This window comes from Pinus tabuliformis, chromosome 1_1, assembly GCF_031772625.1.
Source record: "Pinus tabuliformis cultivar Carrire ecotype Pingquan chromosome 1_1, CPIR1, whole genome shotgun sequence".
In the NCBI taxonomy this organism is placed as follows: domain Eukaryota; kingdom Viridiplantae; phylum Streptophyta; class Pinopsida; order Pinales; family Pinaceae; genus Pinus; species Pinus tabuliformis.
The window spans coordinates 152,125,306-152,151,730 of record NC_142297.1 but is presented as its reverse complement, the minus strand read 5'-3'; the positions used below and the strand labels follow the sequence as shown (position 1 = coordinate 152,151,730).

The 26,425-nt window shown below is 33.6% G+C and overlaps 1 protein-coding gene across 2 annotated transcripts in view; it reads right to left on the bottom strand.

Annotated features, from left to right (window-relative positions):
• Nucleotides 1–26,425, bottom strand: part of LOC149212060 (MADS-box protein SOC1-like) — a 332,389-nt gene that overhangs the window by 15,064 nt on the left and 290,900 nt on the right. Inside the window, exons 7-9 of one of the 2 annotated variants that reach the window (XM_089391675.1) lie at nucleotides 22,565–22,606; nucleotides 22,358–22,462; nucleotides 20,979–21,355 (exon numbers count right to left, since the gene is read on the bottom strand). In XM_089391675.1, the coding sequence (XP_089247801.1) occupies nucleotides 21,299–21,355; nucleotides 22,358–22,462; nucleotides 22,565–22,606 (204 nt within the window). In that variant the 3' untranslated portion in view covers nucleotides 20,979–21,298. Of the gene's footprint in view, nucleotides 1–20,978; nucleotides 21,356–22,357; nucleotides 22,463–22,564; nucleotides 22,607–26,425 lie in introns of those variants that run through there. The other variant, XM_089391674.1, reaches the window with a different exon arrangement.

Here is a 26,425-nt window from a genome sequence, read left to right as displayed (position 1 = left end):
TACAATATCTTTACCATTATTCTTCACTAAATTATTCACGACCACCATGTTTTATGGAATTATGATTTTTAATGGCTCGTAACTATTTCTTCCCAACTAGGAACTAAAATTTAATTAGTACAACAACATCAGGTGCTACTCAAAATCTCTGAGTCTGGATGAAATAAAATGTAAGAATAAAGACACACGTGATCAAACTGTCTGACTCACACTTCTTATCGCTAAGATGATAAGAGTTTTCTTGGAGTATAAGTTAATTTGTACAAGGTTTTCTCAGAGTGCAAGACCCTAGAAAAGATAAAGTCGAATATAGTATCGAGCACTCTATCTCTCATTCAAGGATTTTTGAGGTAAAAATAGGCCTCAAAACAAAAAGTGTACCAAAAAAATCAACTTTAAAAGAACTAACAAGATTTAAGAAAAGGATGTCATCTATACAGTAAATATCTTTGCAGGGAAAGGAGGAAAAGTATTTTTAATTGTATTGTCATTTTTTTTAGTGCAGGTCTACTCAGAAATATGCAGAGTGGGTACTCATTGGATGCAAAATATAATTATGCATCCAATGTGTCCTTTAATATGACATTTCAGTAAACGTATGAGTACATAAGAAAAAAATACAATCCAAAGAAGTAGTATTCTTTCTTTTCCTTTAAAAATACATAACTGTCATTTTATTATTTTCTTTAGGAGACTCATTCTACACCTGAAAATTCCCCTAATGTACTCTCATAATAGCAAAGAAAATATTTAAAAATAGCATAATAAATATGATTTCAACAACATCAAAATAAATCGTTTCTAAAATTATCGCACAAAGGTGGATTGTAGTGCTTTTCTATCACAAAAAATAGTCTTGCATTTGCTATGGTATTGTTTGACACTATGATGTCTTCAATGGCTATAAGGTCTTCATACTACGTAGTGGCAACCATTGTTTATCCTAAATCATGAATGAAATCATCTTTTGCAATCTACATGCTCTTTCTTCTTAAGAAATATGTGTGTACACACTCTCCTTCACAAAATGTGCATGTACCCCGAAAACTATTACCAACTACCTCAACCAATTCACAGGACTATAAAACGGGGTCTAAGGATAGAGGAAGTAGACCTAAATACACTACCACATTTGCACCCTTGTGTTGGAGTAGTTAGAGGTGATGGTGAATATACATTTTCATCACCTTCATGTCTCTAAAACTTTAGTTTTTGAGATATGGTATCATGTTCTTTCATTTAAGGTGTAAGCTCCATAGTTTTCTCAATTCTTTGATTGCTAAATGGAGTCGGAGTCCAAAGGTTACTGAGCTATGGCTTCGACCTCTTGGATTTAAGGTTTAAACTCCCTAGTTTCCTCAATCCTTTATTTACTAAAGGGATTAAAGCCTAGTTGTCTAAAGTGACTTAGGATTAAAGGATTATATATGATAGTTATGAAAGGTGTTGGAAATATAATATCAAGTATAATTGTAATCAATTGTTATTAATAGTAAAACGATTAAATCCCTTCTAGGGCTCCCAACTCCATTGCCATGCCAAAATCCAATTATTCTTCTTTGATTGTTGATTTCAATTTGAATTTGGATGCATGAATTTGCTTGCTTCATCAATTAATTAAAGTTACTTATTTTTTGTACTTACTTTCTTTATAATCATTTGCATTGAGGAAGGTTGTTGCATATTTTTTTGAAGATCTCAAATTTTGGATTGGATTAGTAACAAACACAGTAGGATCAACACACAAGGTACATATCGAGGAAACCACTAGAAGAAGGTATTTGATCCTTTCAACCAACTATTTGTTATTCCACATAATTAAATTCTATTTTTGAGAAAAGAAGTCTATTACTCTTCGCAATGTCATAGTTTAACATTATATATTAGGATGTTTTATTTGCAACAATATCCAAAAGTAAAAAATGCATCAAATCCTTTAAAATTGAAGGCCATTTTTGTTTCTTAAAACAAATCTCAAGATATCTATTGTTACCCTAAATCCTAACCTAATTTAAAACCTACTTAAAATCACTTAAAATGTAAGGTTTTCTTCTCGTGAACCATGGCCCAATCTTATAAGTCTATAACATATTGCAAAAATATAAACCCTAACTTAAAAATTTCCCTATCCTCTCATATCCTCACTAAAACTAACGAACATGGTCTCATCCATAAAAGGTACCCAGAAACTAAATTAGTTTCACAAAAACTAATAACCCTTATTTTTAACCTAATTTTGAATGTCCTTCAAGCCTCACAATACCATGTACCGTTACAAGCCTAAAACCCAATACCAACTACCTCAACCAATTCACAATAGTATAAAATAGGGTCTAGGTGGAAGGAGACCTAACAACACTACCACATTTGCACCCTTATGTTGGAATAGTTAGAGGTGATGGTGAATCTACATTTTTATGACCTTCATGGCTCAAAAACCATAGTTTTTGAGATATGTTATCCTATTCTTTGATTTAAGGTTTAAGCTCCATAGCTTGCTCAATTATTTGATTGATAGATGAAGTTGAAGTCCATAAGTTACTAATTTGGGGCTTTTACCTCTCGGATTTAAGGTTTAAACTCCCTAGTTTCTTCAACTCTTTGTTTGATAAATAATTTGAAGCTTAGTTTTCTTAATGAACGTAGGATCAAAAAGAATATATATGATACTTATGAAGGGTATTGGCAATATAATATCAAGTATAGTTGTAATAATTGTTATTAGAAGTAAAATGATTATCTCCCTTCTAAGCCCTCCAACCCCATTGCCATACCAAAATCCAATTCCTCTTCTTTGATTGTTGATTTCGCCCAAATTTTATAATATAAAATTATTTTCAACTATCTCTAGCTTGAAACCCCTCTAGCTTGAAATCACACATACTCGATATACTTCAAGGTAAAATCTGTAGTTTAAATAGGTCATTGATCAAGAAAGAAACGAAACTGAATACAACCACACAAGAAAAACACTCAAGATTTATGTGGTAAAACCCTGACAGGGTGTCAAGGAAACATCCACGGGGCAACGGATTGGAATCTCTATTTAATCAATAAATTATTCTCCTTACAATAGTTCGAGAATTCATCAGTTTTATATATGAGCCTCCATTACATAACTGTTGATTCGGTATGAAGCTAACTTGTCAATAAATAATACAATTTACCCAAATTTACATTAATTAGTTGTCAATTACTAACAAACTCCACCTTGACAACAATTTTCCTAATCCCTTGCCCATGCCCATTCATCATCTCTTCTGTAAGCCAAGAGAAGCTAAACTCCATTGCAACGTCTCTACTATAACTGGCCTTCTGAATATGTCTGCACAATTCTCCAATGTATCGACCTTTTGAAGAGCTACTTTTCCGCCATTGATCACGTCTCAGAAAATGATACCTTACATCAATGTGCTTGGCTCTGTTGTGATAAGCAAGATTTGTAGCCAAGTGAATAGCACTCTGACTGTCACAAAGTACATTCACTTTCTCCCGCGTCCTTCCAATCTCACCAAGTAGACCCTTTAACCAGATTGCTTCTTTACTAGCATCTGAAGTAGCTATATATTCTGCTTCGGTAGTGAACAACGCAACTGTGTCTTGAAGCTTTGACATCCAATTAATTGCTCCACCTGCAAGAGTAAAGACATAACCTGTAGTAGATCTTCTTTTTTCCAAATCCCCTGCATAATCAACATCTACATATCCGCAGACTGATTCTTCACTACCATTAAAGATGATGCAATGGTCACTTGTGTTCTTAGATATCGAAGCACCCATTTCACTGCTTGCCAGTGTTATTCACTTGGATTTTCCATGAATCAACTGACAACTCCAACTTCATGTGAAATGTCAAGTCTTGTAGATACCATCGCATACATTACGTTGCCTACAACATTTTCGTATGGTGCAAGAGACATATACTGCTTTTCTTCATCAGTGCTAGGACTCGAACCCGAAAAAAGCTTAAAATGGGAAGCTAATGGAACAAGTTTCACATTGTTCATATTGAACTTTTCAAGTACTTTCTCCACATACTTCTTGATCCAAAAATGGATCCTGGATAAACCTCTAAGTCTAAAAGACTTCATATAAGAGGTAAAAGGTGCCAAATGGCACGAATCCTTTGTAAATGAGAGGAAAATGAAAATCACAGGCTACTCCTAGAAATAGTCTCATTGCAGAGATCTCCTCATTCTAAATCCACTGCAACTTATGAAAGAGTTATTGTAAAATAAAAATTGCCCAATGTCCTTAGAAAATGAGGCAATTTCATTAAATTTTGAACTATATTGAAAATTTGATTTTAGTATAGGCTCACGGGGCAATCCACAGCTGACACATGGCATGTCAGGATTGGGCCACGTGGCCATGTTTGATTGATCAAAGAGGAAATATCGCATAGACGGATCACACTATCGAGTTTTAAAAACTTGAAGAAAACCATGAAAATCAAGCTATCAGAGACTTAAACGATGGGTGAACAGGGGCCGTCGGATCCAACCGAGCAACGGTCCAGATCCGATCAGCATATCGCATCGGCGGTGATTGGCGGGTGTGATCAGAGGCATAACGCGATGGACCAGGGAGATGCGATGGAGCGATCGACGAAATCGGCGGATCACCATCAGCAAACACCGTGGAGCGGCCATATGTGATAGTCCGACTGCGATCGCCGATATCGGCGGATCGGCGTCGGCGATACCAAAGGGGAAGCCAAAGGGCCGTTGGGATATGCGATGCGATATAAACCAGACATGAAAGGGTTCCGAAATGGAAATGTATATAATTTCAAATGCGCCCAAATCCAGTTTTACGTTAATTTCACCGTTTTTAATGTATTTCCAAAATGCAAAGGGACGGGCCATTTCGGCATGCGATGGCGATTTCAAGCGGACCCGATAGGGATACAAAGAGCAGTTATGAAACTTTGAAGTCCGGAGCAGTGCTGTATGCAGATTTTCCTATGTTTTGCAGCGTTCTCTGTGTAAAACATAGAACGACTATTTCAGAAGAATTTAAAACGCTGATTGCCCTTCCGTGCAAAACAAATGACCACCATACCTTGGGACGTTATCAATGACTCTTAAACGCTCCAGAAGGAAGGTGAAGGGACCAAAGCCAGAAGTTGCAGAGCCCGAAAGGGAAAACCAACAAGCAGCTCGATTTGGCTTTTAAGCCATGAATGTCAAAGACTGTGGGGTTGGTGGAGTCGGAGAGCACAATTGATCCATTCGCTTGGAGGTAGAGCGAAGCACTGATAACACAAAGAGTGATGAATTCTCATTCGTGGAGGCAGTATGATGCTTAGGAGAAGTTTCGAGAAGCTCATGGAGGACCGTAATTCTCAATGAATGTGTGGGTAGAGTTGGAGTGCTGAGGAAACCATTGGGAGCCTCGGTGTGCCAGAGCGCTTAACAGAGCCAACCCACCAGAGGTTGGAGGCTGCGCATAAATACTTCAGTGAAGTATCAGACAGCAAAGAGACTGACTGCTCGAGCTTTTGCTGGTGTTGTTTGAGTTGAAGACGGAAGAAGGATTCCAGAGACAGTAAATAATTTTGAGGGAGTCAGACAAGCCAAAAGCTCAAAGGAGTCTCAGAGCACTGACTAAAAGAATTAGTCCAAAGAAGCCTAGAACTGTTTGCAGCTAAAGGACAGCTAGGGGTAAGATGGTATTCTAAGCCCATTGGTTCACTTGTAAACCATATGGAGTTGAGTCAAGGACTTATAAAAAGAATTCAGCCATAATCCCAAAGAGCCTAATCAAGTTGATTAGAGCTCAAGGAGACGTAGCCCAAGATATCAGGGTGAACTCCATATTACATTGTTCTCATATGTGTATTGTTACTGCAGCCTTATTCATTGTTATATGCATTTATGTATACGTTCAAGTATATTTAGATATCAGCATACACCGCAGATTTTAAAGCACATAAACAGCCAACAATAAATACAAGTATATACCTATATTTTAAAGCATTTCTTAATTCCGCATTGGTTAATCATTAAAGACTTGGGAATATTCAAGCTTTGGAAGTGGGAGAGCTTCTTGTAAGCTAGACAAGAATCCTCAGAGCCCCATTTTCAGATCAGGTGGTATCAGTGCTTAAAATTGATTAACCACACCTTCAAGGAAGGATTATAATAGAATGATGGATTGACAAAGAAAACATTGCTTGTCTGAAAGGTGTTTGATCAACAAGAGGCTGATTCTATGCTTGTTTTGTAGACTGACTATTTTGTGAGTTTGTAGAGGTAAAGGGAAAGCTATTGATAGCTCGGTCCAGGAAGGATAAGAAGGAGAAGGGCTGAAGGCACTCTTCTATCCCAAAGGACCTCAAGGCAATCCAAAGCACAAGAGGTTTGTTGCAATAGGTTGCTTAAATAAGCTCTTTATTTATCTTGTTGAAGTTTTTGTTCATTGGCATAATGACAACTTCTACAAGTGGGTCCTCAAATTCTGCTATCTTCACAAGACTCTTTGATGAAGACATGAAGCAAGAATTATCCATCATGATGGATATGGTGAGAGAATTGTATGAGGATGGAAGGAAGAGCAGCATACTTAGAAAGCAGCTGAATTCCATGAAGGAAGAGAAGCAATTGCTTGCTGACAGACTGCAGGAAATGGAGAGGCAACTTCATATTTCAAATATGAACCTGAAAAGGATGCATGAGTTGGAGTCACAGCTCTTTGTTTCCAAAGATGCCTTAGTCAAGTATCAACTTGAAGAAGAGGTAAGCCATTCCAGTTTGTCTTCATATTCTTTTAAGAATGCTCATATTGGTTCTTTTGAAAAGCATACTAAAGGCATAGGTACCAAGCTAATGTCCAAGATGGGATACGAAGGCAAGGGCTTGGGAAAGCATGCACTAGGTATTATTGAACCAATAATGGATGAGGAAAGGCCTAAATATTTGGGTCTTGGCTATGGATAGTCTTATGGAGAGAGTTCCAAAGCTGCCATGAAAGCCATTGAAACCATTCCAAGAAGGAGTTTCATTGCAAGTCCTCTATCTCAAGAGTGTGAAGGTTGTGTTTAGGAGGAATGCAATGGCTTGAAACATCGTTTGCAGGGTGTAGGTGTTCAGAAGCACACCCTTGAACTAGAGAGTTGTGGAAACTCTGACAGCCTTGAAGAGATTGATGGTGTTCCAAAGGGAGTCACTTCGTCATTTTCTTCACCTAGTCATGAAGGCAATAAAGGTGAAAAAGGTAGGTATAAATCTGGTTCTAACCATATTCCTTTTGATTTTGCAAAGCATGGTAAATTTCCACATAGATATGGAAAAAGAGTTGCTTGTTCCTTTTGTGGTTTGGATAACCATCAAGTTTCTAGATGTTGGAAGAGAATGGCCACATACAGGAAACTTTTGAAGGAAGACAAGCAAGCAGCCAAAGGTCCATTGGACAAGGCAAATCATGCTGTCAAGAGGATGCACATGTGTTCCAATTACTACCATAAGCAAGGGCATCTTGCCGAAAGGTGTTGGACTTTGAATCCAGCAATGCTTCCACTAAAGCTGAGGGAGAAGGTGAAAAGAGAAGATGGCAGAAATGGAAAGGAAGATTCCATGACTAATGTGTCTCAGAATGATTCACATATTGATGCTGATGTGCAGACAAAGGAAGGACCTTTGAAATGGATTGGTAAGAAATGGTTAGAGTTCTTATCCAATTAAAAATTGCATGTCGATTGATGCATCTGTTTGCATTTCTTTGTTGATGGAATGCAAGTTGCAGGTTTAGACCACAATGGTGAATGGAAAAAGTTGAGTAGGAGGCTCACTTTGTTGTTGCAACATTATGTTAATTTCAACTTCGAAAGTACAATGGTCTTAAGCGAAAGGTGAAAGATGAAATGCATGCATGAGCATAAGATGCATGAACACAAGGATGTTGAGGCTTTCCTTGTATTTCGACATGTATGTGTGATTAACTTGCAGGGGTTATTGCTTTGACATGCATGTGATGTTGACTTGAAAGAAGTTAAATTGGTCTCCAAAAATTGAGATAATAATGAAGTGTTTCATCTTTTAAACAAAAAAGAGTCCAAATGGTCTTTTTCTACATGCTTCACTTGAAGGGTCATTTATTTTTAAAGGCATGTTTTGTGGCCTTGTTGTCTAGTCCATCATTTGTATGCAGATGAAAGACATAGAGGTGTTCACAATATGTGAAATCTGTTTCTTTGTTGGAGCAGGGTTTAGTACATCCAGTTGTTGTCTGTATGCCTATTGTTGTTAACAGTTGTTGTTGGCAGCCTTTCAAATAGGTACAAATGAAAGTTTTGTGGAGCAGATGTACTTCACATTTGTTTGAGCCACCTTCGATCAATGATCAAGGCAAAGAAGCTCAAAACTACCTTCTATAACCATTCAGCAGGAGTTCTGCAGGAAAGCAAGGAGGAAGACAGCTCTTCTCAGGAAGACCATCCCATCCAGAGAAGGGAAGTGGTCAAAAACTTTGGTTCAGAGGCACTATGCAAAGGCAAGTGTAGGGAGACTAAAAGAAGAGGGTGAGCCACTCTCATCTATTGTTCAGATCAGTATATCAGTCTTTTGGAGACCAAAAGTTCTCTTAGTGGGAAGGAGTGATCCAAAAATGGATCTTGGATAAATCTCTAAGTCTAAAAGACTTCATATAAGAGTTAAAAGGTGCCAAATTGCACAAATCCTTTGTAAATCAGAGGAAAATGAAAATTGTAGGCTACTCCTGGAAATAGTCTCATTGCAGAGATCTCCTCATTCTAAATCCAACGCAACTTGAATGGGCGAAAACCTATGTTGCCAGGAAACGTCGGTTCGGGGACAGGGACAAGGACGGGGATGACATTTTTGGAAACAGGGTGCGTGGTTTTGTCGGGTAATATAATAATATTAAATTTTAATAATTATATTTTATAAATTATAAATTTATAAATTATAATAATAATATATATGAAATTTGAATTTGTATATTTTTTCAACTTTAAACAAGAAAACTTTAATCATTTAAACATGCACATCATTGAACATTCAACATTGACATTGAAATTTCAAAATTTATCACCAAAAAATTGTTCATTGTTTACATATTAATAAGAATCATGAATCATGATATATGTCCATTGTCATACTACATTTAAAATTTTCCTTAAGGCATCTTCAAACATGAACTAGGAAATTTTAAAATACTAAAATAAAAATACTAAATAGCTAAAGCCTAAGGAACAATGGCTTCCTCAAAGACCAAAAAACTGGAAAATACAAGTTATTTGACCTCCAATATTATTGCATCCCTTTTTATTAAAAAAGAAATAATAGGTATAAGAACCAAGGCTGCTTGGAAGTGGAAGCCAGAATGGGGGACACAATTTTTAGAAGCTTCCAGATCGAGAGCGTTTTTTATACTATATATATTTTGAATCATTACATATAAATTCTGTGGTTTTCTTTTAGGTTTGTGGCTACATTAAAGTATAAATTATGGTTGTTGGCAGCACATATTTCACTGTTGTCCCAACAAACACACAAGGCAGCCCAATCAAATAAAGCTTAAAATGTTGAGTCTTTGAGAACTCGGAATACTTTAGGATTTTTGAACGTACTCCTGAGTTTGTAGGAAAATTGGCTAGTGTATCTCAGTCAGCTGTGTGTGACAAAATCTGTCCCAAGTTTCACAAAAATAGTTGAGTCTAGAATTTACTTAAGTTAAGTAAATGTTGGACTCGCTGCTTTGGCATTAGACATCTTAGTATCTTACAATGTTACATGTAAATTCTTATTTTATGTTTGAATTTTTGAAATAACTTATAAAGTTATAAGTAGCATAAACATGTCATTCATGCATGTCGTATCCTAGTATGTATTTTCAAAATATAGTTTTTTTAATATAGTTTCTTTTATGATGAACCCAACCCGAAGAACCCAAAGAACCCAACCCGAAGAACCCATTAAAGGAAAAGAACCCATTTTTTTTTTGAAGAACCCAGTTCTTCTGGGTTCTTCTAGGAAGAACCCGTACCCGAATCCGGTACTTAGGTGCGGGAACCCGGGACAGGTTCGAGATCCCACTCCCAGATGCGGGAACCCGTGCAACATAGGCGAAAACAAACCCTGGATGAAGGAGTTATTGTAAAATGAAAATTGCCCAATGTCCTTAGAAAATGAGGCAATTTCATTAAATTTTGACTTTGGTATAGGCTCACGGGCCAATCCATAGCTGACACGTGGCAGGCCGGGATTGGGCCACGTTGCCTTGTTTGATTGAGCAAAGAGGAAATATCGCATCGGCGGATTACACTATCGAGCTTTAAAAAATTGAAGAAAACCATGAAAATCAAGCTATCGGAGGCTTAAACAATGGGTGAACAGGGACCGTCGGATCCAGCTGATCAACGGTCCAGATCCGATCGGCATATCGCATCGGCGGTGATCGGTAGGTCTAATCGGAGGCATAGCGCGATGGACTGGGGCGATGCGATGGAGCGATCGCCGAAATCGGCGAATCGCCATTGGCGAACACCCTGGATTGGCCATATATATATATATATATATATATATATATATATATATATATATATATATATATATATATATATATATATATATATATCTGTGTGTGTGATAGTCCTACTGCGATCGTCGATATCGGCTTTGGCGATACCGAAGGGGAAGTCAAAGGGCCATTGCGATATGTGATGGTGGGAATTAGCAAGGAGATAATTGTCAATGTATAACCTCTTTTTGTATACATTTATACCTAATAACTATCAGGGAAATTCAGTAGAAGTTGGATCCCTTTACTCACACAATTAACCCACACTTTCCTTTCTCTTCCTTGCTTTATTTCTTTCCTCTCATCTTTCCCCCTTTACTTCTCCGTTTTTTATTTTTATATATCCCAATCCCCTTTTCTTATTCCTCTCTTCTTTCTTCTTTTTGTCTCTCTTTTCCCTTCCCTTATTTCCCTTCTCTTCTCCTTCCATTATTTAATCCACTTGTTTCCTTAGTTTATTTATTTACTGGTTTATCTAATTTTTATTTTTTAGGGTTTTCCTTTCTTGCTTAATTTTATTCTATTTATTATTACTCTATGTTTCTTATTTTTCTCCTTTCGTCTCTTGGTCTCTATATCATCAATATTTCTCTCTCTCTTTTTTGTTTTAATTTTTGTTTTTAGGGTTCTTCCCTCTCTTCCCATTCCTATTTATTATTTTGTTATTTTTTCCTTATTTTCTTTTATTTTTCTTATCGGGTCGGCCTATTCTCACATGTCCTCCCTATCTTCTTTTTATTTATTTATTTTTCTCCCAACCTTACCTTCTATGAACAACTTTTCCTAGTGATGGGTCCTGTTTGTGACTCAAAACGTTGATAAAAAATGTCAATTGTGGATTCATCTCTGATGCAATTATATTTAAACCAAGGAAGATCCTCGAAGGATGATTGTGGTTTCATCCATTATCTAAATATTGCTAGACAGAAATTTAAAAAATGTGATATATGTTATAGAATAGGTTGATCGCTTTGGAAAAGTCAAATTCCCCTACAGACGATTAACACCCCTTTGAAATTTGGGCCATCGACTTTGTTGGACCCTTCCTTTAAAGAGAAAAGAGGACCATTGAAAAATATATTATACTAAAATTGAGTATTTAACAAAGTGGGAAGAACTTGAGCTAGTAAAATCTTGTACCAAGGAAGTAGAAGCCAAATTCACTTATCAAAATATAATGATAAGATTTGGATGCTCTTTAATTATTATTAGTGGTCATGTCACAGACTTTGTGAATGACACCATCAAAATGCTACTGCAAAAAATTATGATCGAACATAGAAAGATAACAACATATCACCCACAAGCTAAAGGCGTGTTAATTCATTCATTAAAACCATTCATAAAGGACTTGCAAAAATATGAAAATTTGACATAGATGACTGGGATGATAAACTACCAGTAGTTTTATGGACATATCAATGTGCTTACAAGCGATTGATTGGGAATACTTTTTTCAATCTAGTATATGGTGAAGCTATAATTCCACTTCATTTCACAACAAATGAACCAAGGTGTCCACTAGAAGAATATTGACTGCATGAAATCCATCATCACCAAGTTCAAAAACAACATCAAAATGCATGGCATGATAGAAACATTAAGACAAAGGATTTAAATGTAGGAGATCTTGTACTACTATATGCTGGTCGAGTGAAAGGGAAGCCAAGAAAGCTAAAGTGTGCACAGCTATGCCCCTTCATTATCGAAGACTTCCAACCTTCAGGTGTGGTCCAGCTAAGAACTTTTCAAGGGCATCCATTCCATATCCTCGTCAATGGAGGCGGCCTAAAAAAATATAATGCATTAAAACATCAAATTTTCCACTACTAAAAACCTCCTCAAGGCATCAGTGGCATGGGTTAACTTGAAAACCTCTTTGAGGAAGTCTAACCTTCCAATATATGTACAATATTCAAAATCCAATTTATTAGTTAAATTAAGATTAAGATTCATATTTATTAATATGTAATTCAATTATTAAAAGTAGTTGTTATAATTGACTGCCCCTTTAAACAAGTTAAACACATGCAACAATCAAAGAATGATTCGAAGAATTACGAATTTTGTTTTAAAAAATACTACATCATAACTCAAAAGAGAAATGACAAAGGCATCAATATGCAAGAATAAAACAACACCAGCAATGACATCGCAAACATTATAAAAACAATATTTTCTTCGACTTGACAAGAAGACTCGACCAAAATTTTCAAACCAATTATAAGTTTGGAGCTGACAAAGTTTCTTGACTTGAGAAACATCGTAAACCAAATGGGACTCTTAAAATAGACATGAATTATGTAACTAATCAACTACCCAATCCAATGAAATACTTAATTGCAAAAAATGCCACAAAAGCAAGGCCGCTCCACACAAGCTAGGAACTCTAATAAAGTAATGGGACAATCACAATTGGAAAAGAAAAATAATGTTGATACATACTTAACATGCTCATCGATAGAGCGAAGGACTTCATAATTTCCTCTTATCTTCATGCATCAGTGTCCAACCATTTTTCACAAAATTGTAGAACTTCCTAAATTCTTTGAGTTATTGAACCCTGTTTCGTATGATTTTGAGCTCTTCGGGTGTTTGAAGGAGGACGAGGGGTTTCAAGAATAATTCAAAATGATGAGACAAACACAAGATCAACTAGAGGATACCCTAATCGAGCCTAGAAAAAAATTAAGATTTGATAAGTCTATGGCTACAGAGCACGAGGTCCGCCTCCATAATATATGATAAGAAAGTATTAGAGAAAAATCATGGGAAAAACATGGGGCTTCATTTAAAAAGTGGGCATTGGTTGACAAGAAATGGTGCGCAAAAACACAATTGCTATATATTGCATGAATTAGGCACTTTTTGGGTAACCCCTTGGTCTCATACTTCCAGGGGATAAAGGAAGAAGCCTCCAAGTTCATTGTAAGTGACTTTCATGATGGAGTGTGGCACTTGTAAAACCTATTACCCATTACTGTGACCAACATTTAGAAATTTATTGTCCTATCATATGGAGGAGATGAAATTCCTATGAAAATCAACTATAATGCTTGGTTAAGGAAGTTCATAGGAGGAACGATGGAAAATAATTCAAAGAGCCTTATTATTGGGAAAGTAACAGACCCATAGATCAAGTTGGCATGCATTATAGTCTCCTTCTATCTTAGTCCAATGGTTCAGGTATCAGATGCGGTGCTAAACATATTAAAAGAAATTATGAAGATAGTCAGGTCAGAGAAGCAGTATAATTGGGTCGACCATATCGTCAACATCTTGAAGACTAACAGCAAACAATGTAAAATTTTTGGTAAGGTGGTCTGCCTCCATATCTATTTATTTGGTTAGCCATGTCAGAGGTCACTTCGGTCAAATAGACTTCTTTCACTAGAAATGTCATCTCATTGATGAGGGATTTTAAGTGCTTTGCAAGTAGTTGGTCAGGAAGAATAAATTCTTTGGTCCCAAAAGAAATTTTCAAAAATATGGCTGTAAATCTAAAAGATGTATCACACTGAAGGCAAGTCCCACTATGCCTTTTTTGGGCCTGACCAAGCCAATCGCACATCCAACTTGGTATCTATTCAATGAAATTTTGGGATGTCATCTCTGCTAATGTACAACCAAAATACTTATCGTATAAGTTATCCGCACTTGAAATTTTTTATGAGCTAAGTCGAAATACCAACACAAACATTGTTATTCTAGAGGAAGTCCTCCAAAGAATCACTGTGATGATTCTCTCGTTAAATGATAATGAGCAAGAAGAGCAAAAGGAGGTAGAATTGCACTACCTTTCAAAGTCGACTTGTTAGTTATGATACAAACAACAAGAAATAAGTTGAGAGGTTGATCAACATATCATCCTATCAACCAAACACACAATCTTGGAATAACATGACAAGAAATACTACAATATATTACCCTCGAGGGCCACAAGATCAAAAAAAGGTTGTAAGAAATAGCCAAACAAGTGCTAGAAGAAATATTTGTGAAGAGTATGCCTACCTGATGAAAAACTATGGAAAAGGATTTGATGGGCTCATTTGTTGGGCCTCAATTTTAGAAACACTTCGGCGAACAAAGGAATTTTTTACTGAGACTATCAATCCAAATATATTTGAAGAAAAAGAAGAAGAAAAGAAACAAGCTTAGCCAGAGTAATTCATAGGTTGATCAAAGATATCGACATGAAAATCCCCAACACTAAATATTATAGGGAAGTCATGTAAAATAGAGAAACCAAGGAAGAAACAATCATAGGCACCAATCAACTTGATATCTTACCCCCCCTAGTTGAAGGAACAAGAATAGAAGAAAAAATTACTAAACTATAAATTGCAGTAAAGGACAAGGAGATTCAAGTCTAAGATGTTTCCTTGGAGCATACATAATCATCTGACCTAGGAAAAGATATAAGCATCAAATAATAATCATATGATTCATATGCAATAAATAACATACCCCAGAAAAAAACGACACCATCAACAATAACAATCAACAAAGGGTCACTCCACTGGTGCTCCACAACACTAGGGACATCCCGACAAATCAACCTAACCAGTATCTCGAACTCCAATGTCAAGTTCTTCTAAGACACAACACATGTAAATACACGGTGAGAAATCAAAGAAGCTAAAGGAGTGTTCTCCCTATAAACCACAACCTAAATTGACTCCACTACCATATGATCCAACATATATGTCAAATAATTAGATATTTCAAATACTTTGTTATGTCTCTAAAGGGGATTTTGCTAAGTGTAAGAGAACAAAGAAGGAAACTGTTGGATTGCAGTAAAAGAAAGAAAAGGAAAGTCATATAGACTCACTGCATAATTTTAGATATTGAAAAACTACAATTAGCTTTCCCAAGCCAAAGTGAAGACGGGCTAGATTCCATGTAGAAATTAGTTCATCCATTGACGATCAGAATATCCATATGAGAGAACAAGTTAAGCAAATGCAACAACAAAATAAGAAACAAAAGATAGAGAAGTTATCCTTTATACTTGAGACAGAATTTGTTGGCTTCCGAGAGGTAAAGAATTAGCCAGAATAAATAATGGACATGGTAGCTACTCTTACTATTTCCATGAATCATTGACTAGCTTATTTGTTCACTACCTGCAATGGATTGAAGATTCAACAAGTACTTATTAAGGACTTGCCTAAGAAGCAAAATTGTACATTTGGGCCATTTGCAATATCAACCCTTAACAACCATATAATTTTGGAGAAAATGATTGGAACACAATTAATTTAGGAAGAAAGGTAGTGGTTTAGGGAGGGAAATAAGGCATAAATATAAGTTTCCAATGTCGTCGAATACCTGCACAATATCAATGATAAAATACATAAGCTAGAGAAATAAGGCACTCCCAACCTACCAAAATTTTAAGATAGCTAACTATCGAAGAAGTTGAAGTATTAAACAAAGATGAAAACCATAGAAGTGCAATCATAATGTTTTGTCATGTATTGGTCAATATTCAAACAACACCTTTAGAGCCTTGCTTTGATAATACATCAAATAAGATTCAATGATAGTCCAACTCAAACACCCTCCCCTTAGCCATATCCTCTTAAGATGAAAGTATCAGTTCTTCGCTCTATGTTAGAATGTGGTCACTCTATTCAATTAGCATAATCAACCACATTAGAAATTGAAATTGAAGGATCGCACTAATTGATTGGAGAAAGAGATAGACAAGGCATTAGAAGATTGAGCTTGTAGGCACCATGGCATAAAGGAAGTGAACACCAACATACCAAATCAGTGGACCAACCAACACCATTTGATCTTCCGAAACAAGTCAACCTAGATCCACTGACCACCAAGTGAATTGAGTTAACATTTGAATCAACTTCTCAATTTTCTCTATACTCTCATTCTTCTCATCATAGTGTTCCTTATTTTCTCTAAAAAAAAATAAATATAACAAGGCCAAATCATGGTGGGGGTGTTCGAGGGGTTAGTTGACTTAGTTGACTAGCACCGTCAAGTCGATATATCCAACTAAATCTTGGTCTACATAATCAATCGACTCCCTTTTAGGCTTATTAACGAAGTAAATTAGACAATGTTGTGACTATCTAAAGCTAGTACAAATATGCATGTACTTCATTATGAGAGTGAGTTAGTTGCTATGATAACATAAAATTTAATGGTGCTTTTGTTGGATCTCGGATCTCCAATACTTCTATTATATGTCTTTCTCTTAATATGTGATGCACATTGTTGTACAAGATTTTTTGGTGTACAAAATTGTTGGTAACTAACGTATACAATTCACTAGATTACAACAGATAGCTTCTACAAGTTGGAATGTTAATGATACGTACCCGTCTACAACTCACACTTATTGCATAACAACAGTCTCTAGAATAATGCATTGGAACTCTAATGCATTGGAACAACAATTCTTGTTGGTTTCTTCTTAAGTTAATGAAATATTTAGTTATAATCGTCAATGTTATCCATTGTTGCTTAATTTATTTTAACTTTTGAGAGACCAAATGATCTCTTGTGTTGCTCTATCAAGCTATGGCTAAGTGGATGAAATAAAGCATCACCATGCAAATAATCCAAATTGAAACTTTGATGGGCATAAAGGCCTATACCAAAGGGTGATAATTAGATAGCACAAGATCAATGAACACTGATGACTCGGACATGTGACTCATAGATATTAAATGTCCTACGTAAAAGCAAATCTAAACCATCTTGACAAGAATAACATTGATAATGACAAATAAAAAAGTGGCAAATCTTGTTAGATCCTACTGAAAAGCATTATGTCTACTAAATATAATAATTTATTCATGAAAAGTCAAGGTAGATTATAGAGATTGTGGATAAAAATGTGAAATTAGAAGTTGAAGTAGAGATCAAAAGTTGGCCATTTCTAATGAAGCCTTTTCTTTTGTAGTGAAACACTTCAATTAGTGGTACATGTGAATTTGAAGACTTAGGGGACATAAATGAGGCCAAGTGAAAATTAATAACGATCAGTGTGTTAGTAAAGGTTAGAACTACTTATTAATTATTAATAATTATTGAATTAATGAAGATTCTCAAGCCTATAAAATTTTTATCAATAATACTACAATAAGTTTGCAACTACCTTAGTATTAATTATTATAGATTATTAATTTAAACAAAGCAAGAAATAAAACTTAACCAAATTCAACCATGTAAATTGTTATCATTATGTCATAAAAACATATACAATATGGTAAGATGACTTATCATATACCTAAATATTTTCTTCCATATTTTTACAATGTATTTCATTAGATGTCATTTTTGGAATTCAACTCCCTTCAGTATGTTAACTAAGTCATTTATCTATAACCATTTCCATAAGAGATAGTCGTAACTAACTAATTTCTTATCATTTTTGAATAATCCACTTAGCACTCATTGCATTGGGTGTTGCTGTCAGAGATAAAGAAATAGAATTAAAAGTAATGAAATGAATCACATAATACACTGCAAAAAACCCTTCAATACTTAAATGTATTTCATTTTTATTAAAAAAAAAAATAATATAATTTACAAAATACATATAATAATATAATATTTTCAAATTTTTTTTTATTAATAAATTAATTAAAACTATAAATTTAACGAATTTTAATAATTATAAATTTAATAAATTGAAAATATGATACTATTCCAAAATCATAAAAGCTACACGTAATTTTCAAAAACCGGAAACAAAAATAAATTCCACCATATAACTAAATCGAGCAACCACTCCATGAGTTTATTTGTACATGGATATAAAATATAAAGTTAGAATTATAAATACAAAGCACCAAAGTGCTTCTGTAGTGCATAGTGGTCCACATCTACCACCACTCATTTCACTATTTCATGTACTTAAATTTACTTGTCTATATATACTTTTCATTTTGCCTACGAAATCCCTGTGTATAAATAATCCCCGTCTATAAGTATAAAATGTGAAATTAAGATTTTAAATATAAAAAAATTAATATTATGTTTTAGACAACTTACCAATAATTATTCATATTCATTAATCTTACTTTCTTTTAAATATTTTCATTAAATTTTAAATTTATATATTTAAATATTTTCATTAAATTTTTAATTTATATTTAAAAAAATGTTTTAAAGTTTTTATCAATCATCGTAAAATTACTTATTTCACATTATTTCATGTACTTAAATTGACTTGTCATTGACTTGTTATATATATATATATAAACTTGTCATTTTACTTAAGAAATCCCATGTATAAATAAAAAAGGTGAAATTAAGATTATAAATATAAAAAGTTATTATTATGTTCTAGATAACTTATCAATAATTATTTATATCTATTATTTTTATTTTTTTTAATATTTTTCATTAAATTTTCAATTTATATTTTTATATATTTTTATTAAATTTTTAATTTATATTTAAAAAAAAAAATTATTTTAAAATTTTTATCAATAATGAGAAAATTTCTAATAAAATAAGGTGAAATCTAGTTATTTTTATTTTTTGGATTAAAATTCATGAAAATCATAAAAATCTAAACTCATTCAAGACATACTACCTCAAATATGTTATTGAAACAATTTCTTTTCAAATTTTACACACTGCTCATATAAAAAATATAAGAAAAAAAGTCTAAAATATTTGAATTGTAGCATTATGAACATTATTCTGTAACATATGATTTAGCTCACTAAAATAATATGTAACATTATACCACTTTAACATGTTACAAGATTTTTGCAATTATTTATATTGTAAGATGAATTTTTAGAAAAGCATTATGTTTACATATTTAGTTCATCCAATTTTTGGATGAACACTCCACCCATTATAAAACATAAACCAAATTTACAAAGACAATTTTTTTTCAAAAAATTCATCTAACACTATTACAATTACAAAATATAACAATAAAAATTAATAATTTCAAATCAATTATAACTTTCACTTGAAAATTTTATATATATATATATATATATATATATATATATATATATATAAAACACTCCACCCATCATAAAACATAAACGAAATTTGCAAAAACAATTTTTTTCAAAAAATTCATCTTACACTATTATAATTACCAAATATGACACTATCGTGAGGCTGCTCTACAGCCATTTGTATGATCGTCAGTGCATATTGATATATGGTCAATGATATTTGATTGATGTGATGCTTATCTGCCTGGATACATGTAATATATTGTACATATGGCCTAATAAATGTTTCTTCAGGGGACTAGCCACCCCCATTTTAAAAAATTACCAAATATGACAATAAAAATTAATAATTTCAAATCAATTATAACTTTTAGCCACAACTCCAAAAAAGATGATAATGGGTGAGTAGGAGAACATCTCCAAATTAATTATAACTTTCACTTCAAAATTATATATATATATATATATAAAACTTCCTTTATATATTATATTTATCACACTTATTTACAAAGATCAATTTACTTGGCCACAACTCCAAAAAGAATGATAATACTTTAGGGTGAGTGGGAGAACGTCTCCAAACTGAACAACCCCAGCAGCGGCAACAGAATTAGTGCTGACTTCAAGTCAAAGTTTCAAGTCTACCTCACCGAATATACCTGAAACATCCTGGCAGTGGCGTAGCCTCTCTGAGCGCTCTGGGAAATTTCATCACGGATTACAAGCGGCAAGTCCCGCTGCAGTCCTCGCAATAATCGTAATTACTCTTCTCCATTGTCGTGTTTGTATTGACTTTGGCATTGCTTTCCTAGTACTGTATGTTGTATCCATTAACATATAGTGTTTATACAATGTGGTGCTTTATTTAGACTGTACAGAGTTCACAAGTTTTTAAGTTTTTTTTCGGGTAGCCAGGAATGTTGAATATAATTTGATTCTATATCTTTGGGATATTTTGATACCATTTCAAATTCTAAATTATTTTTAAAATCTACAATCTAGACAAATATTTGTAAAAATATGTCAGTAAAATTGAAAAATAGAAGTAACACATGGTGAATTATAATTGGATTACATTTTTTATGTGTTTATTGGAAGAGCTCAAGCAACCCTCCCCTTAAAATAACATTTTGGAATATATCCCTGGGCTGTGTTTGAGCTGCTACTTGTGGAGGTTTGGTCCCCACAAGTCCCACAGACTAATCCCCAATTCCCAGCTGAACTATGCACACCTGAGAGCTGCTCCAAGTCATAGTTACTAAATTCTAATTATTCGGATACTATAGGATACTGCAATAATTAGATTAAAATTTTTCCAGTTCTGAAAAAAATAGTTAGTATACTTAAAAAAATATAATTATATTTTTCAAATTTTCCAAAATACAGTAATTTGAATAAAGATGTTTTTTGTTTTGCCCCACTGATTGCTGCTTCTCTTTTTTTTCAGTAAGAAAAAAACACTGGTTGATATTAAAGTATGAAAAAACAGTATATCTTGTTTAGTTGAAAGCTACACATAGAGTCCATCATATGTGGGCAAGTGCATCATATGAAATACAGTGAGCACAAATGCAAAAAGTAAAACAGTAACATACAGAGAGTACCCATAACCAAGGCCTCCAAGGCCTCAGGGCAAAACAAGTACCCATAACCATTTGCTAAAGTATGAGGACCAAAAATCAACTATCGTACAGTCCATCAAAAGTCAGTGAAAGAAAGAATCATTTTTAGAGCAAATACCAAAATAAAGTATGGTTTCATCAATGACCATACTGTGTAACAGAAACAGACAAACATCATCCAAGTAGTGGCATGTTGTCAATATCCATAAAATTGTCGTCCATCTCTGTGGCCTGTGAGAAATGAGAAATACCAGGAACAATCCATTAATGTGATTTTACAATCTAACCAGAAAAGTCTCCTATTAAACCAATTTTAATCTCCTAATATTCCTTTTAATTATCTCCCATAGATTTTTGACATATAATTCAGCCCAACAAAACAAATTGAGAAATATTGTGATTTCGTTTACCAATTTAACCAAATTTAATAACTATGCTGTAAGTGTAATTTCTTCACTTGAAAAAACACTTTCAAACATAATTATTATTATTAAATATATTTATAATAAAATAAAATATAATTTATATTTAATTAAACCTTAAAATTATATTATTTTTTAATAATAAATTAATTAAAAATATAAATATAAAATTGCAAAGTCACGGATATGACGAAGGTAAGAAAGGATAAGACACAACACAATATTTTCCATCAAAGTATGTCACCGTGATTATTCAATCAATTACTTTATTACATCTTTAATGGCATGTGGTTATTTATCAGTAATCATGCTGACAAAATCCTTCTTGCGCTATATCTTAATTACATCCTTAATTCACATGATAAAGCAAATTGAAACCGCAAAGCTAAATTGTCGTCTAAACAGGGAGTACCCAAAATATTCTCTCAATTAAGTTTTTTTTAATTAAGTTACTATATTTTCAACAAGTTTTTTAAATACTAAAATGTTACAATATTTTATTTATATATAATTGAAAAAGAATTCTATCATATTCAAAAGTTACTATTAAAATAAACATACAACTATCGATAATGTATCTTTAGAGAAAGATTGGACGTCCGTGGAGTCTTTTAGCGGGAGGACCTATATATTAATCAGATTTTAATTTTGAAAATGGTCTGATTTTAAAAAGTATCGTTAACTTCTCTAATTTTAAACATAAATTACAATCTAAAAGCTTTTATAATGAATTAATAATATCTTTATCTCATTTTAAAATTTTAATAAACAACAAGAAGATGATCCTGTGCATTCAGAGATGATCTTGTACATTTGGAGGTCTCATGACCAGTTGGGTCTGAACTTCCACGCGTTCTATGCTTGTCAATCCAATTGAAGGTATTGTGCAACCATTAGCACCTCGAAGATTAACCAACTGGAAAAAAAAATTGGCATGCAAAATAAAGAGTTAAATTAAAATCATATAAACACGAACAAATGTATTATAATAACGATAATAATTCAAATTCCTTGTTACCTTTTTATGGAGCAAAGCTTTCTCTTCTCTTAAAACATGTTCCTACAATATTGTAAACTAAAATCAGGTTAGAAAATTTTGAATGTTATTATTCCTATATCATATTTGTGATTTTGTTGTAACTTAATAATTATTATTTATAAATATTTTATAGGCATTGAAAAATTAAAAATCACTTTCTTTTCAATATGGAGAAAAATAGAGTTAACTAAATGTAAATGTCAGAAATTTAAAATTAATATTAAATGAACATTATTGTTTAAGTAATAAAATTTTATTTTATTACCTTAATATATATGGATAAAATTTAAAAAATAACTGTAAAGAGAACCTTATAAGCCCTTAATATTAATACTATTTTTAAGGATATAAAAGTAAAAGGGAATAATGACTTTTATAATCAAGCCATAGTTAGATATAAAGTTATAAAATGTTATGTAAAGTATGTAGTTTAAGGCAAAGAGCACGATTGTCCAACTTCTCTTTAGCAAATTTGATTGTAAAAATGTTTTAAACCAATCAAATCCCTGACCCTATGTTAATGGGAAAAAGTGAAACTCATAGGAAAATCTGAAGTGTGATTAGTGAGAAGTCCTGAATGGTATGCTATGGGAGTTACTAAAAATCCACTTAGAATTTTCAGCAGTGATAAGTGATGCTCCTTCACAGGAATTATATATATAGAGAGAGAGGGGTAATGATTTGAAAAACAATAAAATGAAAATATTTACAGAGATGCAAAGAGGGAATGGGGAAAAATGTTCCCTTGGACGTGATTGTTGTTGCAATTTTGGCAAGAATGCTGTCATTTAAACCTTGTTCAATGATGATAAATGCTACTATATCATCCTTCTTGTTCACAAAGAAGTGATCCTTTTGATATTGTGTCATACTTTCATAGGATCACTGACTTTTAAGTTCCTCAAACCCATTCCAAACAATGTTCCATAAATAATCTATTTAAAATTTGGTTCTCATTTTAATGCCTCAAAGTTGGTAACTTTTACCAACCTGAATAAGTTGTGGCAAACAAGAACCACTCAACAAATCCATACTAATGAAGGATAGTAAATAAGAAATGTTGAATAAATCAATTTTATATTTGTTAGGGGAAGTCAATCACCTTCCAAACCATAATGGAGAAAACACCCTCAAAATTATTTCCTTCTCCCTACTCCCTATACTCTTATGGAGAAAACTTTTTAATTGTGCATTTTCAAATAAATACTTATGTCTCCCTACTCCCTATACTCTTATGGAGAAAACTTTTTAATTATGCATTTTCAAATAAATACCTACAAACTCCATTAAGAAAAAAAATCAAAACCTCCACTAATAGATTAAAAGTGTTTTCACTATAAATCATCCATGTATACTATTGACAAATAAGCCTACTCATATGACCCATCTATTCACTAGTGTGTTGTTTTCATATTGCATTGGCTTTATTTTTCCATATGAGCCAATGATCCACTTGTCCATCAACCATTTCATTATTCATGCAACATTGTTTCAATGGCATCTTGAATTGAAATTCAAGTCATACTTCAGATGGTGTATAGAATTGAAATTCACTCATACTTCAGATGGTGTATAGAATTGAAATTCAGTCATACTTCACATGGTGTATATTGCAAAGGTTATCATTTGAATCCTATTCTATTTTTTTGCTTGCATGATAATGAGTTTCACATTTTTTTCCCTTTGTGGAAAATATTTCTTATATTTACAATAAAATATTCACAACAAACTATATATAAAAATGGGATGCAATGATATACATAAAGGACATCATAAAAACTTTCTTAAAGAAAATCATTAAAAGAAAATCAAACTACTCAACTAGGGCCAAAGAGGGCATCTTTTTATAAATAAAGCTCATTTGGATAGAAGTTGATGTTGAGCTTCATCCCACCACATAAAATAAAATAAAGTCAATGAGATAAGTTCATGAGAAAAAACTTCCGAAAAATGCAAGGAAATCCTAAGTCCACCAATTACCAACTAAGATTCTACTAGAAAACAATGCTCTCAAGCACCACTGAGCATTGATACCAACGAAACCTCCAACACTACTTCGCGTATTCATAACACCAAAGGTGTGCTTCAATGCTTCAAATCCCTAATAAGCAACACAAAGACTGTAATGTCCTAGGGTAATTTCTTGTCGTTAGGGTTCCTCCCTGGTTAGGGTTTCATTGAAAAACATTAATAGGAATGCCTACTCATAAAATTATATAGGCATGAATATAAAAGTGCAATAACTTACAATTCTTCAGTGAATGCACACAAATTTAGAGTTATCTAGCGAGAAATATATCCAACCAATGATGCACAGTGGATTGTAACTCTATTCATGACAACAATTTTGATTATTCAACAAATTCCCAAAAGTGAGGGTTCCCTACACTCAACAAAAGATATATTCAACCAATAAAATTCTCATAAACATTACTGAGACGACAAATTACATACACCAGTGCTAAATTACGCAATCCAATTGAATTACTAAATTGCTAGCTTGCATATCAATTACTGTACAAAACTAACAACTTTGTTGTTTGTTGATATGACCTTTGACTATTCTCAACAATCATTAGATTATCCTTAAAACAAGCCTCAAGCTCTAGTTGGGAAGTCCTGTAACACGACAAACCGAAATAGATTTTTACCAGGAATTAGTTGTCCGAAATAGGGCATGAGGCCTATGTCTATCACTTGTACTACAATCTAGGTATGTGCCCTATGAACTATGACCTGGGTGAGTGGCTTTGTCCTATGACCTGCACAGCCCATAATCTCCTGATATGGGATCATAACATCGATGCGTCAAACCCTTAATTCCACCAAATAATTTATCCAGGTTTTTCCTTAAACAAAAGTGGGAGACATTTTGTTGCTCCTTACGCAGAATGGGTTGATCATCAAAAATGTCCACAAAGAACCTTGATCTTGTGGTGCCAAAACCGATCTGAGCAGCTAAAGAATAATCATTGTGACAAAACAAGGAAAAACCATTAATCTTAAGACCCAAACCAAAATTGCTCCAATTTTGTGCCAAATCAAGGAAAAGGGTGTCGAAATAAGGTGGGATCAGATCCACTAAAAACACACAAAGGGTTAGATACAGTGGGATCACCTCCATCGAAGCTAATCAACAGAGAATTGGCCTTAAAACCCTCAGAGCCTTAGCTCAAGAAAACATAGATATCAAATCCAATTCCATGATGAAAAGTGATTCCAACTCTCCTCTATTAATAGATTTTCTTGTGGGGTTTACTCTTATGTGAGGAGTTGCAAGTGCCACCCCCAATTTGGGATATTTTCCCTAGTTGACCTAAAATTTACCCAATGTGAACCTAAACATTAGATAATTTTATTTTCCCCCTTTATCAATACTATCGCCTACGGGGTTAGATACTCTACCTTGTCCTCCTATGGGCAATTAATACATGGGGGTAATTACGGTCCTCCTTCTTGACATTACTTGTACTCAAACAATTGTACGTATGGGTGCTGCAAAAGTTGTCCCCTTGTGTTCAAGAGTGGATACTACTCAATTGCTTTGCATCCTTCCTTCTGCTCATTTTCAATTTCTACACCAACATAGCTCCTTCGCCCTAACTTAGGAGATCGTGGGCTGGTAAGAGGTATATTCTTTAGCTTGACCCTTGGTGGAGTTCTTTCATGGTATAATGAGGTCATGGGAGATGCTTTGAATTCCCAACTTTTCCTAGGAATATTTATCTTAGCTTCTTGTAGCGCCCTTGTTTGGACTTACAATTGGTTTTTCTCTTCTTCATTTGCATTCAAATTTTCCTTTTAATTCTGAAACAACAAACAAACAAACAAACAAAAATC